Source organism: Platichthys flesus, chromosome 13 (genome assembly GCF_949316205.1).
Source record: "Platichthys flesus chromosome 13, fPlaFle2.1, whole genome shotgun sequence".
In the NCBI taxonomy this organism is placed as follows: domain Eukaryota; kingdom Metazoa; phylum Chordata; class Actinopteri; order Pleuronectiformes; family Pleuronectidae; genus Platichthys; species Platichthys flesus.
In genome coordinates this window covers 17,028,249-17,042,989 of record NC_084957.1, presented here as the reverse complement: position 1 = coordinate 17,042,989, position 14,741 = coordinate 17,028,249, and the positions used below count along the sequence as shown (strand labels likewise).

Here is a 14,741-nt window from a genome sequence, read left to right as displayed (position 1 = left end):
GTTGACTTTTTACTTTTATTGCATTTTCTGTACAACACTCTTCCTGCTATTGATTTTCAAATATGTGATCAATACTACTGCTGCTTCAGAATATAATCCAGTAACACAGAGTTGACAGATCTTTGTCAGAGTTATAGATTATCCTGGATGATGTGCATATTTTTTTACAAACGAGTATCTGGAAGTGCTTCTAATCGAGAGGATGCTTTAGCTTCTTAAAGATCAGCTCAGCAGGCAACCACCTCTTCTTCTTCTTCTAAACTCTCCTTCGAGTTCCAGTCAAGTCAAGCCAGCTTCAGCACGTCCCGCACCATCGACCCGATCCCGTCGAAGATCTCGTGGATGGGAGCGTTGCACATGAAGGCACAGGTGGTGACCAGCTTGTTCTTCTCGTCCACGTGACTCTCGCCCACGCTCTTGCTCATGTGTTTGCAGCCCAGCTGGTTGATGGCCTCCGCGGTGCCTGACGTGTCTGGGTACCTGGTGTGAAGAGAGCAGGACCAAACAGTTTTCAGTTACAAAAATTAAGATCTTTGTTGGTTTAAAGAAATGCTTCAGTGCGGCTTTCTCATCTTTAGTTTATCCGAAAATCCACCATCTGGGAATAAAGCAACATAACTCTTCAGATTAACAGATAGGACGAGAACAAGCCAAAATATCTCAAAGATGGTTTGTCATTTTAGATAGGTCATTTTTTTTTTATGTTTGGTTGTAAATAGTTCAACATAAATATGGGTCATAACATCATGAGGGACAGCTGAGATTCACTCGTGATAGGTTGGTTGGCAGCACCGGACCCGAACACTGTGGCTTTATCCCTGATCGCTTTGAAATAAGAATATCAGGTTTGGTCAGACTCACTTGTCGTCTTTCTCCACGCCGACGGTGACCTCACAGCCGGGGAGCACCTTGGCAGCCAGGACAGGCGAGATGCAGCACAGTCCGATAGGTTTGCCCTCGCTGTGGAACGCCTGCAGCGCCGCCTTGACCTCGTCATTGACGGAGCAGTCCTTCCCCTGCACCGCCCACGTACACAGGTTCTTCGCTGCCCCGAAACCACCTGACAAACATCAAAACAGAAGAGGTGAGAATATTCTCTACGATCTCCGTATAGACAGGATTGAATTTAGACTGGAAAATATTGTTGCTACAACCACACCTGGGAAGATAATGGCGTCGTGGTCTTTGACGCTGAGTTTGGCCAGGTCCTGGATGTCTCCCCGAGCCAGGCGTGCGCTCTCCACCAGCACGTTCCTCTTCTCCTGGGATGGTTCGCCCTTCAGATGATCCACCACGTGCATCTGCTCAATGTTGGGGGCAAACATTTTCACCTGCAGGAGAAAAAAGACAAAGGTCTGGACTCTGATGTCATCACCAGAAATACATAAACACATAACTCTAAACATGTTCTTCCACCAAATCTGGATTATTATGATGATCTGCTCCAAATTCTACAAAAAGTTCTCAAAACCATAAATTTGTTATATCAACAGCCATATGTTATTTGAAGTTGTTGAAAATGGTGATTGAAAAAATATCAGAGTCTGCTCCTTTAACCATATCCACACCAAAATGTAAGGTTTTCTTCGATCACTCCAGTGAGTTTGGTAAAAAGCAGTTCACTACATTTTGTGTAATCCTAATGTAAATAAACCCTTTAGGGCCATTATGGTCAAGACGGAATAATTACAACTAATGTTCATATGGAGGCATCGTATTAAAACAGACCTTAAAAAGGTTCAGTGTGTAAGATTTAGGTGAAAAGGATCTAATGGCAGAAATCATCCCAGTGATGTTTTCAATAGTGCGTTTCATCTCAATTGTACAAATTGTTGTTTTCTTTACCATAGAATGAACTGTTTATATTTAAGTACTTCATATTTACATCGGGAGCGGGTCATCTCTACGGAGGCCACCATGTTTTTTACAGTAGCCCACACTGGACAAACTAAAGACCTTATGAGTTTTTATGACAACTGAAGGCTACGGCAGGTTCTCTTTCATTGCAACATGCAGCTTCACCACTAGATGTCACTAAAATCTGCACACTGAAACTTTAAATATAAGTGAACCTTTACAAGTGTTTACAGTCATGCAAAATGTGTTTGTTTGTGTGTGACAAAAAACTGTTGATTTTTTTTCAACGAAGTAGAGCAGTCTATGATGTGTGTGTTTGTTGTATGGGTCTAACTTCAGCTGCTCTGCAGGTTCAGCCTCTGACCTGAAGTTTAAACCTGTAGCGTGTTTCTCCAGCTTTAAATCACACACATGCATCAAGTCAATAACAACAACAACAACAACCACAACAACAGGAAAACAACCAAACTGTTCAGTAGGTTGTATTGAATCAAAGTACAGATAATCCGCTTGTAGAGGGGGTCACACACACAAACACACTGTTAGCTCCACACACACACAGACAGACAGGGCCGGCCCTAGCACATTTGGCGCTCTAGGCAAGCTTCACTCCTGGCGCCCCCACGAAAACTTATTATAAAATTATTTCTTTCTTCGTCGAAGTTGCTTGGACACACACACTCTAACCATAAGCCTCAATGTGCTAGCACGTTCTGACAACACCAAGGAGGTTGGTACCTCGATTTTTGCCTCATTTTACCCTCATGTTAGATTAATTTTTTTAATGTCAAAGTATTGGTTGGAGATATATGTTATGGGTCCCAGAAAGTATATCTGTAGAATACAGCAGCAATGCAGCAGCAGTAACGACACGGAGCCTTCAGTTCCACATCCAGACTGCAGCTTATTCAAATTAAACACAAATTCAAGTACAAGCATTTCTTTGAGTGTAACTGCATTTTAAAGTGCATAAAACATACATTCAATTATTATGGTGTCTCTTTTCTTCAAAACATCTTAATATACATCACCACTCGTAAAGAAATATAAACATTTACAATATAGACCTATTGAACATTAGCTTATAACTGGTCTTAATAAGGCACAATAACAATACATGAATTACAGAGTCTGTGTGTGTCGGAGCTGTACTACACACTGTAAAGAAAAAGGGATGTGCGGTTCGGATGCGTTTACCATAAATATCAGTATATGGGTGCAGTAGAATTTCTGTGTCGGCTGATTTGACCGAAGACACGCGAGTGTCGGCTGGCTTGACCGCAGTTTTACAGGCGAATGTAGCCCCGCCCACCTAGTGCGCGAGTGTCTCCCCTCACTTCCCTGCGGAGTTTCTAAGTTTCACCAGTCTAAGTAGAAAATCAAAACAATATCAACATGTCTCAATGACACTCGTGGTGATCAAGCGAAGCTTTAGGAGCTGACGTAGGTGACTCTCACCCACTACTGACCTGTAGAGTACAGGATGAATGCAGCAGCAGTAACGACACAGAGCATTCAGTTACTCATCTAGACTGCATCTGACAGGACGGGGTGCAACTGCTCCCGTGCCAAACGTTCCACATGAGTGCTGCTGTCATTAACTGATTTCTCTAATGAAACTACTTAAATTACTGTTAAAGTAGTTAAATACAATATTTTTGGCCATACCACATATAGAAGGGGGCAAAAAACTCTGCCTAGCCTATGTCGCCTGTAGGAAAGACCGGCCCTCGAACAGACACACACACACATACTTACAGTCGCTCCTCCTCTGCTCAGGTGAACCAGAATAGCGGAGGCCTCGTGGATCTCGCTCCCGTCGTAGACGCCACATCCCGCCAGCACAACGGCAACGCGCTTCGCCATGTGTGCGGAGTAATAAGTTTGAGAGACGGTGTGAACGGGGCTGAGGGTCCGCAGGTGATGAGCACTGAGCCGCAGCACAGAAAACAGCATGGCGGAGGAACACAGAGCGGACGCCCCCTATCTGCCACCTTCTTCTTCTGCCGCAGCTTAAACATGCGCACACAGGCGTCTGCAGTGCTGTAGCGCCACGCCGTGGTGTAAAGTTTAGACCTCACAAGCTAAAATAAAAATTTAATTAAATCAAAAACTTGATATGCAATATAACAATAACACAATATGACCAAAGGTGCAACTATACTACTTCTTACTAGACGGTTCACGTTTTGTACTTTTCTTCTGAAGACTATTATTTGCCGTGATATACATTTATATCAAATTAAATATATATATTTAAGACATAATGCCTGTTTTATTTTGTAATCATTCATTTCCCTGTTAGTTTCTTAGCATTTTCACATTTTAGTTTCTTATGGGACTCGTGTCATGTGATGTCATGTAATCAACAAAAGCACGTGAACGCTGATGCGGAAGTGAGGGAGAAGTATCATGGGAAGTGAGTCGGTTGTGTCTGTAGTAAACATGTCGGGGTCAGTTGTGTGTTGGTTGAACCTGCTGCTGTTTCTTCAAGTCGGGGCTCAGCTCACGGACAATGTCCGGCAGCAGTGGCCGGTTCCCTACAGGTACCAACACTCCTCCATTACTGCAGCATGTTCCTCTGTGTGTGGCGTGAAGTCATGTGACTGATGGTTCAAAACTGATCTGGAGACTGAGGATCTTCCTCTTGAATAATAACGCGATTTATTTTACTCTCGGCGTCATCAACTCGGTTTAAATCAACTTCACTTTCATCACTGCTACGTTTATTGTATTTTATGTTTATTTAGCTGTTAACCAGACATTTTGATCTGTGCAGTCGAGTAGTACATATTCAACTGAGTTCAATCTTAACTTATCTACAAACTTCATCGAAGTTATTCAAACTAAAAAAGTATTTTCCTCAACAAGAGTACCACAGAGGACATTTGTAATGTTTAGGATTTTCATTCTATAATTATTCTGAAGTTTTACTTATGGAAGAAACAATCAATTATTTAATTCAACTACCTTTTTCCAGAACAAGAATATTAACGGGGACATTTGTAATCCTTTTCTATGGTTTTTAATATAATGAGAAATATTGTATACTGATTAACACATTGTCGTTATTGAACATAAAACAAAAATCACATGACATGACACAATCATAGATATTTCATTTATGTCCTTTTTTATTAAATGTGACTCCAGTCCATGATATGGAGCACAAATATATACAAAAAACCTACCTAAACAGTGTATGTTTACCTAAACAAGGTACCTAAACAAAGTTCTTTAAAAAGCTGGTGTTTTATAAGATACTACACTTAGTTGTCAGTTTGTTTGGTACATGGAGGCAACACCTGCGATTCATGTGAACTCTGGGGATTAATCCATTCAATATTTAGAAAGAAAGTTTCAGGATTATTGTATAGTAAATTAAATGTTTATATTGTTATCATAAGGAAAGACCTCATGAAAAGAAAAGCCTCTGTATTGGTGTAAAACCTGTGGTGTGGCACATTCCTCATGTCCTCCCCAGACGGTTTGACCGCCGGCCTGCTGCCGACTCCTACTGTGAAGCTCTCTTCCCGTTCTGTCCCACCGGAGACGTTGATGGACGGATTCCCTCCATGAGCGACACTGACGTGATCTCAGTGTACAGACTGCAAACACCTGTGTGGGAATTCAAGTACGGAGATCTGCTGGGGAAGCTTGTAAGTACGTCGATCCTCTTATGGTCAGACAAGCTGGTGATGCTGCTGAAAATCATTTCTGTTAAATGACAATCAGTATTTCTGCAATTATTATTTTTCTAACACAAAATACAAAAATACCCTAAATAAACACATCCTGGAAACATCTGTGCAGAAAGAAAGTGCAAACAACAGAAATGGGCGACTATATTTACAACTGTACACACTTCCCCCTCTCATAGAGCCAGTACAATGTTTCTGATTGGTCCACAGCATATCATGCATGATGCCATCGGGTTCAGCAGCAAAGAGACGGGGGCCAACTACACCATGGAGTGGTATGAGCTGTTTCAGCTGGGAAACTGCACCTTCCCTCACCTGCGACCAGACGTGTTCACACCTTTCTGGTGCAACCAGGGAGCCGCCTGCTTCTTCGGCGGCATCGACGACACACACTGGTCCCAAAACGGCACATTGGAGAAGTTGGGAGAAGTAACTGGTGAGGAAATAGGAATTCGAGTGTTTTTGTTTTTGATGGATTTACGTATGAATACAAAGCGGAAAGTTGTCTTGAAAAAGTGCATAATTTTGTTTTTTTTTAGAATAATTTGTTAAAAACCTCCCGGCTGTTTGAAGAAATCCCTCTCCAGCCGTTTTAGGGATTGAAACTGAAAGATGGACTATCAATGGTTTTAGATTTCATTGGCATTAAGATGCCCACTTCTCTCCATTTCAGTCTGGGAACAGCTACAAGACCTCTCATTATCCATAAATTAGCAATTTCAATAGCAAATCGACAGATAAGTGGATAATTAAACCTTCAAATGACGATTGGTTCTTTGAATGTGTTTATTGACACAATTTCTCTGGAATCCAGTATTGTGAATTGTTTAAAATTATAAATTATTTACATACACAAAGTTTTATGTGCTTCCTGCTCAATACTTACTGTTAATTAGTTTTCCTTTCTCTCTCCAGGGGGCCAGTTCAATGACATGGCTCAGTGGGTCCAAGACGACAATGAGACCGGGATCTATTACGAGACGTGGACAGTCCGCTCTGACCCCGGACCAAATGCCACCGTGTGGTTCGAGTCTTACGACTGCTCCCAGTTTGTCCACCGCACGTACAGGAAACTCTCTGAGCTCGGAGCCAAACTCTCCAGTCGATCTCAAACCAACTACACTAAGATCTACCTGTACAGCGGAGAGCCCAGTTACCTCGGCAACGACAGCGCCATATTCAGTCAGCCCGCTCTGAAGAACCTGGCCACGGACATCCGTAAGTTTTACCAGAGGTTCCGGCCGCACCAGTCGTTTATAGACTTCGCCATCAGTCTACTGGAGGCGTACAAAAAGGTTGTGCTGGAGAAGAGCTTTTACCTCTACTACAACTTTGAGTACTGGCATCTGCCAATGAAACCGCCTTATGTGCAGATTACATATGAAGAGGTACCTTTGCCTTAATGTACGAATTAATCAGTCTATTAACTGATCATCTGAAGTATTAGCAATAAATAAAAAGCTGAGAAACGGCACATCTTCACATTTGAGAAGCAGAAACCAGGGAACGTCGTTTTAGTTTCTTGATAAAGTATTTAAATGATGGATTATTTAAATAATTGTCAACGCTCAAAGTAACATTTTTGATGATTAATGATGTTCGATTGATTTTGCTCAGTTTAAAGTGCCCTCTGCAGTTTTCTTCTTAAGAAACATGTATTCTGTTGTCAACCAGTATTTCTTAACAAAATGCACTGTATGTATCCTGTATGTAGGCTTGTTTACTGCCGGTTCTTCTTCATAAATCATTTGCACACCTCATGTTTTGAATGTCTCACACTGAGCTTTCTTCCACACGCTTGTTTGCTGCCTCTCTTGGTGCATTGCTTAATTTCAAGGCAACTCTGTCGTATCCACCAGCTGAAAAATGTGATATTGTCTCCAGAACAGCTACTAAATGGAACTTTTCATTAGATTGTCTTTTTAATCATCGGAAACATTTTTTTATTAATGTTTATTTGCTGCTTAAAAGTATATGAGGATGTTCACCAACAAAACAAGGACTTTTTCACACATTTCATTTTCTGGTTTTACGGATAAAAAAAAAAACTGCAATTATTTTAAATGTACAAGGATGTGTCATATGGTAATCAGGTCCAGTTTTCATATAAACCTTTTTTAAACTTATTTACACTTGCATTTTATGTAGCATGATCTTTCTATTTAATCGAGCTAATTATGTGCACTATGACGTTCTTCAGTGTGTTTAGAAAAGAATGAAATGACAGCTGCAGAGTACATTCAGAAAATTTATTACCGGTATAAGATCACATATCCAAAACAATTGTCATTTCAAGCCAGGTGACCAGTAAAGCAAAGAAGACAAAACATTTGTCAAACAGAAGCAACACTAAAGGACAGCATTGTCAACACCAGTTTATTCCAAATAAAACTTACCAAAGTATCGCAGAACAACTGAGGTGAAAATAACTAATCGAGAAGCAATATTAAGACACAACCCCAGTTCGAAGATGCTGTCATTATTGTTAAATACACTGCATAAATTAATAAAAACAATCCGGCGATATGTTACTGTACCGTTAAGATGCTAAAGTACATGAGCATAGACAATCAGCACAGGTGTCTACTTCAATGACCAGACACCCATACAATAATAAACTGTTAGATATCCTGCAATTTAATTGTCTCAGTTTGTAGTTTGTGTTACAGGTTAGCTACATTTAGTGTCTACATGAGAATGATGAATACAAACGAATGAAATCTGGCAGAAGTTGTAAAAACCAAAATCTGGGTTTTTACATAAATCCTAATGGCATACTGCAACGTCCACTATGTTTTACATGTTTTCCAGGAACCATGAGGTTGGATATCTAGTGCTTTTCTGCTGCAATACAAACTCTCTTTCATACAAATTTTTACAATTTTGGCCTTTCTCTGCATAAAGACTGCAGGGTCAAATTCCCTGAATGGAGTGTGCTACATCTTTGTTTTAATCTCCATATATTGATAAATTATATTAAAAAATTGTTTTGTAGTGAAGTCAGAACTTTTCAACCACCTGCCTGCAACAGAGCCACAAAGACGGAAGTGGAACCAATAGAACCAATTCCCGCTGCTGGTCTGCTTGCTGGTTAAAATGAGTGCTTTCTTTTTCTATAACTCAAACAAGAAATGAATTAGAAAAGTACTATCCTCATCAATAAATTATCCACAGCTTGACTTCTCTAGTGACAAAAGTATGAAAATGATCCATCTAGCAAAGGACAACTTGCACTCTTATAAAAGACAAGCCATTAAGGAAATGTCAAACCCCGACAGAGGGTACATTTCTATTCGTAATAATAATCAAACACACAGCGTTTTATATACAGATGCATTTGACTTCCTTCTTAAAGGAAATTAACATTTGTTTCACTCATCTGACTTGTCAAATCTCTTTCGGCTGAAATGGTTTGGAGGATATTGGGTAATGGGAGCATGAAGGAAACCTGGAGAGACGGTGTCTGTAATGAGAAGGGTGAATACACTGCTTGCTTTCCTGCACGTACAATGTGATAACATGATACAGAGCAATGTGTGGGCTAACAAGGAGGACAGGTATTCACAACAGGTTCAGAGCTTGAACAGGCAAATAGCAGAAGATACAAATGAAACCTACATAGGAAATATATTAATTGAATACACCTGAAAGACAAATTGATTGTCTCGGCGTGCACTGTGAGCAATTAGCTGCAGAGACTCGTCTATCTGTTGAATAACCACAACGATTCAGACGCGTATGTGCAGGGTTTGTATTTACAAAGAATCAATTCTCTGCTTTTTCAATCAGTAATTAGAGATTTATCACTTCAATATATTGTTCTTGATGTCAAAAGCCCAGTACAGCCTCCATAATCAGCATTGAAATATGGGTCCAACTAAGGCAAATTGATAACAACAATCGTTTCATTGCTTTTCATATCAAGCAGAAGGACTTGGTTTGTCCCAGTGATTATTTGGTGTTCACGTAAGGTGCTTAGGAAATAAATAAAAATCTAGTTTTCAAGCCAATTGATGTAAAATGCTGAAAAAATATATCTGCAATAACTTTAAATAAATAAGGCCATTTGGAGATACTTCAATGGCGTGTTGTTTTACAGAGTGCAGAGTTGCTGTCGCAGACTGGAGTTAAGCAGGCCGAGTGGTAGTGTAACACCATGGAATTATGTTCCTTATCGTCCCAAATTACTCCACGACATTAAAGACATTAAAGCACACCTCTCAGAATATAGATTATCATAACCAGGCTACTACTTCCAGATAAGTCAGTTTTAAGTTATAAAAATTACTTTTTCAAAAATGTCCCCCTGCACTGGTCTGAAGAACATAAGAGGAAGCCGGCTTATCGAGTGCTGTCTCTGTGTTAGACAAAGCAGGATCCACAGTCTGTTTTCTGCCACTTGAGATTTCTGTGTTGTTTGCACTACATGACATTGTGTAGCAGGCGGCTGCTACACTCTACACAACACAGGGGTTCAGCAAGTCTATGCTCTCCAGGATGGCACCAAACATTCCACTACAGCTGAGCATTTAAAAGGCTTTTCAATGCAAACATGGAGGCTGTGTTCTACACCACACGCTTCACGTACTGAACTGCTCTGTGGATTTACTTTACCATGTCGGCATCATGTCTGGGAACCAGACCCGGCCAAGGTGCTTTGAAACCTCCCAGTGAATCTCATCCAGGGAGTATTTGTGATCGGGAATCAGCACCTCCTCCATGATGGAGAGCTGGGCCAGCCTCCGGCCGCACATTTTCACAACCTCCACAAAAGCACTGCAGGAGACTTCGCACTCCCCCAGGCCGATGGCTGACAGCTGGGTGCAGTGCTTCGCGATGCGGATCAGCTCCTCGTCCAGAGGGCGCAGGCCGTTGGCGCACACCACCAGCTCCACCAGACGGGGGCAGTGGAGGCCCACACGGCCCAAGACATCCTTGCTGACCGAGCGGCCGAAGTAGAGGTGCGTGACAGGGGTTTCCTCGTTGAAGAAAGGACCAAACTCGTCTTCGTAGAGAAAGAAGTACATGACCAGGTTGAATTTGGGCGAGTGCCGCACCATGGCGTCCCAGCTGCTCTTTTTGATGGTGTGGAAGTGCTGGCCAGGGTTCTCGCTCACCACGTCAAGACGCAAGTGTTCCAGGTGGACGTGTTTCTCCGAAGAGAGGGCAAGCAGGAGTTCGTCACTCAGGAGGTGGTAGTTCAGTGCGAGCTCTCTCAGCCCGTGACACTGGTCTGCCACACATAGGATTCCTAAAAATACACAGATTGTGGTTTTAAAACATAAAGCAACTTTTTTTAAGTTGACTAAAAATGACAGACTTCCTAAAAATCTATTGCCATCATCGGCTCTAACGCAAAAATCTGCTATATTTGCCAGAAGTGGCAGTTGAACCAGCATCATTATCTTAGCTGACAATGACAAAAAGTTGCAGGAAAAATGCATGCGAGAGGGGGAAACTGGAAAGCAGCACAATAGTTCATTTATAATATATCATGCGATGTCTGCCGGTCCACCACGTGAACTGACCACAATGTGTGAGAGCAAACAAGACTATTACACAGACTGGAAAACACTTAAAGCCTTGTGATTCAAAGTAGGAAATTAAAAACAAATGACTAAGTGCAACGCAGGCATGGATTGAAAATGTTTGGCCACGAAATACTAATTGGGACAGAGGTGCTTCTTCTAATGTTGAGCAGTGAACCAGTCGTAGGAGTCTTTACTGTGACCGTACCTGCGGGAGAGACGTGGGGGCAGCTGCTCATCTTCAGCAGTTTCAGGGTGTCACTGTTATTGGCCACCAGCACCTTCAGAGACGGATCATCGACTGGCGTGTCGTCAATCTTCAGCGAGGACAGCGACTTGGAGTTGACGAACACCACAGTCAGAGCTGAGATGAAGTGAGACTATGGGAGGGGGGAAAATAATGCGCTGAATTATAAATCACTTAGAGGCTGATGACACATTTTTAGAAGTGGCAAGATGAAAACCAGGTCTAATAATATGGATTTGAAATGACGATGGCCAAAGCATATATTGCAGGTTTTCAGTCCTTTTTTAGGTTGTGTTGATTATTGGACTGATATCTCTTGAGCATGCAGAGGCTCTGCAGATTTAAAATGTCTAAGAAATGGAATCTCAAAGACGACCACATGTACAGAATATTGGAAGACAAATTATACATGTACACTGTGTGTTAAAAGTTTCAAGCTGTGGTGATAAAAGTGCTGTAAGTCATAAAATGACTCCTTAGTGTGCAGAGTAAAGTACCATCCTGCGTCCTTGTGAGTCTGTGGAGCTAATTACAAATTTGTCCTTGGATGTGCACAAGAACAGACGTTGATTTTCACAAGTGGATTTCCCTTTTAAATCTAAAGAACAAGATAAGTATTGGGTTAATAATACCTTTGGAACCTCCATGAAACTTGGTCTGGCTGTTGAGATAAGCCCCAAGGTCTTCAGTGAGCAATTCACCAACTGTGATAGAATGTCACATGCAGCCTCTGCAGACTCTGTACTACTGTCCACCTGGCAAGTACAAACACAGATAGAAAACATGTGAAGAACATGAAAAACACATTTAAATCATTCAGATGGTGCAGCCAAGATTCAAGACATCGCTTGTGTTGCATATTTCAGGGATGCTGCTGTCTCACCTTGAAGCTGACGTACTGCAGGTGGTTGGAGTGCCTCTTGATGATCTGCTTGATGAGGTCTGGATGTGTGGCTTTCAGGTAAGAGCTAGCCGGCTGGTTGAGCTCGAACTCGAAGCATCTCCACAGCTCAGGCATATGGAACACCTGGTTCCACTGCCGACACACCTGAGAGGCAAATGCCCGGTCCAGCAGTGGAAGGTACTGGAAGATGTGGAGCAGGAGCTCCTGAGGAAGCCGCACCCAGTCGCTGCCGGCCTCGGCCTCTGGATCCTCGGCCTCTGGATCCTCGCTCAACTGCTTCCGAACCTTCTTGTGCGCCTCTGGTGGGCTCTTGCTAGGGGAGCCGTTGCTGCCCTCCTCAGCTCCTTTTATCCGCTTCATCCTGAAACATGGAGATGAAACAACTTGGTCAAATCCGACATGGCAAAACAAGTTGAATACAAATTTTCATTACACTGTTTATTATGTGGATTAATAAGACAATCCAGGTTAACCTCAACTGAGGTGAAGCCTCATACTACACTTAGTTTCCCTTTTCCTGTTCCAGACACCAGTCCTTTTCATAAATCTATGTATCATACATGGAACAATAGATAAACATTAATTCCCCCATAGCAGGGGATTTGAGGGGTGGCATTAGTGTTGACATTTTTAAGATTTTTGTCTGGGTTTAGAATTTCTCACTTTGACACAATTCTGTGTCCCCTATGAATGGGGCACTGCAATACTGGAAAAGAACCCTCCCATCAGGACCAACATGTTTCATCATAGACTGGAGGTGAGAAGTGGGACTAAATAACATCAGCAACATGACACCATAGCAGAGCCACCAGAACCCTCATTGTGATGAGGGATTGATGCACTGCAGACCTCCTCTGACATCCCTCTCTGTGTGGATGGAGTGGGTTATTATTGGAGACACGGTGTGATCGCATCCTGCACTGGCACTCTGAGGGAAGAGTTGCTCTGCTGCTTTTTTCAATATGCAGACATATACATGGCAGGTTCCTCTTTAGCCACCGTTGCTGTTAAACCACCAGGCAGCTGACTGATCTTTGCAGCTGGATCTCTTTTCCTCTGTGACCTCGCGGTGAACCCTCTTACCCCCATGCGATGATGTTGCCATCTTGTCACTAAATCAGACTGGACAGGGCCTTCTGTGCATCATCAGAGAGCATTGTGGGATAATACCAGCTTAGCAGAAGCATGCAATCAATCTGTGTGAGAGCATCTGCGTTGGATTTGCTCATCTACTCATATAGAAGATTTTGACACCAGGCAATGACTGTACAGCTCCTCAAAGATATGGCGCAAGGAGATTGATTTACACTACCAGACTGTCACCATTACTGCTTATGTTAATCTTTATTTGAGTATATATATATGTATGTATATAGTCTTTTTTGTATACACTTACATCTGCTGTACAAAAAAGATTTGACAGGCTATGCTTCAGTTATTTATCTTTGATATTTGGATTTAATACTCACGTGTGTCTTTCTAGCACCTGATACTTAAAACATGTCTATTGACAATATCTCCATTCATATTTCTGTACAGTGACAGCTTTGTAGTCGTTCTTGTGGCAGGACTACCATCTCACTGCGGGGAACTTATTGTTGACTCACTTTGACGATGTTATTCTTATGCTTTTGGGTTTAGCTATTTTGTTTCTATCTATATGTCGTTATGCATGTCGAGGCCACAGTAAGGCAGTAGCAGTCTGTGAATTGAGACTAAAAGCAAGGTGGTCGGTTTAAATCAGTGTGAAGTAGGTGGGCGGGATTGCAGCTAGCTTAGTAGCATCGATGTTTGGGTTTCAGCAAATGAGCAGGAAACTGATACTCAAACAAACACAGAAGACAAACATCACCGTTAGCTTGATTTGCTCTGTGAGCCAACTCGAAACCAGCCTTCGTGTGATAACACTCATAAACGGGTTGTTAACGGCTCGTCTCCCGCTGAGACACCCGCACCATAGCTCCTTCAGGCGGACATCATACCTTGTTGTTTACGTTAGCAGGAAAATCCGACACCTGGCAGGTTGACGCTTCAGCCCGGGCCCGCGCTGGAAAAGCTCTTTCGCACCGGCCAGGGAACGCGCATGGGAGCACCGTGACCGGGCCGCCCGTTTGTAAAGCAGCGGAGGGACCAAGGAGGCTCGTTCCCCGGGGAGGAAAAGTGACAACTCCGCCTCGGCTGACCTACTCGATCCGCCGCAAAGCTGCTGCCTCCGAAATGGCGAAATGTTGTTGTGCCGGCCGCTATGCATTATGGGAAGATGCAATGTGAAATGGATGTTGGCGAAGATCGTCTCTTTCGGAGAATGATTCACCCGGTGCGAAAATAGAGTATGCATGTTGTGTTCTCAGGTGAACTTCCTGTTCCAGACTTTGATGAGCAAATGTATTTCTGTCTTTGTGATGCATCCTGTCTGCTGATCGGTGTTATATTAATATTCATTTATATACTTTACATGATAAATCAAGAGTACAATCAATGATAATCAATGAAAAGAGAAAATA

General features: G+C 42.3%; 3 protein-coding genes across 3 annotated transcripts; 1 reads left to right on the top strand and 2 right to left on the bottom strand.

Annotated features, from left to right (window-relative positions):
- Position 1: 1 nt before the first annotated feature.
- zgc:162944 (uncharacterized protein LOC569993 homolog) lies at positions 2 to 3,853 on the bottom strand. Its single transcript, XM_062401939.1, has 4 exons — positions 3,616 to 3,853; positions 1,160 to 1,331; positions 862 to 1,060; positions 2 to 480 (listed from the first exon to the last, which is right to left on the bottom strand). Exons 1-4 carry the CDS (start codon positions 3,811 to 3,813, stop codon positions 285 to 287), a joined length of 765 nt encoding a protein of 254 aa, XP_062257923.1. The 5' UTR covers positions 3,814 to 3,853; the 3' UTR covers positions 2 to 284.
- Positions 3,854 to 4,241: 388 nt separating this feature from the next.
- Positions 4,242 to 7,318, top strand: cln5 (CLN5 intracellular trafficking protein). The gene is made up of 4 exons (XM_062401937.1): positions 4,242 to 4,403; positions 5,342 to 5,516; positions 5,769 to 5,994; positions 6,474 to 7,318. Exons 1-4 carry the CDS (start codon positions 4,270 to 4,272, stop codon positions 6,959 to 6,961), a joined length of 1,023 nt encoding a protein of 340 aa, XP_062257921.1. The 5' UTR covers positions 4,242 to 4,269; the 3' UTR covers positions 6,962 to 7,318.
- A 475-nt stretch (positions 7,319 to 7,793) lies between these two features.
- fbxl3a (F-box and leucine-rich repeat protein 3a) lies at positions 7,794 to 14,492 on the bottom strand. The gene is made up of 5 exons (XM_062401936.1): positions 14,220 to 14,492; positions 12,217 to 12,598; positions 11,966 to 12,088; positions 11,295 to 11,466; positions 7,794 to 10,809 (listed from the first exon to the last, which is right to left on the bottom strand). Exons 2-5 carry the CDS (start codon positions 12,595 to 12,597, stop codon positions 10,169 to 10,171), a joined length of 1,317 nt encoding a protein of 438 aa, XP_062257920.1. The 5' UTR covers position 12,598; positions 14,220 to 14,492; the 3' UTR covers positions 7,794 to 10,168.
- Positions 14,493 to 14,741: the final 249 nt, after the last annotated feature.

Coding starts and splice junctions, on each gene's coding strand:
- zgc:162944 (XM_062401939.1), bottom strand. CDS start 3,813: ATGCTGTTTTCTGTGCTGCGGCTCAGTGCTCATCACCTGCGGACCCTC. Junction 1,332..3,615: donor TGAGCAGAGGAGGAGCGACT/GTAAGTATGTGT, acceptor TTTCTCCTGCAG/GTGAAAATGTTTGCCCCCAA. Junction 1,061..1,159: donor CGACGCCATTATCTTCCCAG/GTGTGGTTGTAG, acceptor GATGTTTGTCAG/GTGGTTTCGGGGCAGCGAAG.
- cln5 (XM_062401937.1), top strand. CDS start 4,270: ATGGGAAGTGAGTCGGTTGTGTCTGTAGTAAACATGTCGGGGTCAGTT. Junction 4,404..5,341: donor CAGTGGCCGGTTCCCTACAG/GTACCAACACTC, acceptor TGTCCTCCCCAG/ACGGTTTGACCGCCGGCCTG. Junction 5,995..6,473: donor GAAGTTGGGAGAAGTAACTG/GTGAGGAAATAG, acceptor TTCTCTCTCCAG/GGGGCCAGTTCAATGACATG.
- fbxl3a (XM_062401936.1), bottom strand. CDS start 12,597: ATGAAGCGGATAAAAGGAGCTGAGGAGGGCAGCAACGGCTCCCCTAGC. Junction 12,089..12,216: donor TGCAGTACGTCAGCTTCAAG/GTGAGACAGCAG, acceptor TGTACTTGCCAG/GTGGACAGTAGTACAGAGTC. Junction 11,467..11,965: donor GTTTCATGGAGGTTCCAAAG/GTATTATTAACC, acceptor CCCCTCCCATAG/TCTCACTTCATCTCAGCTCT.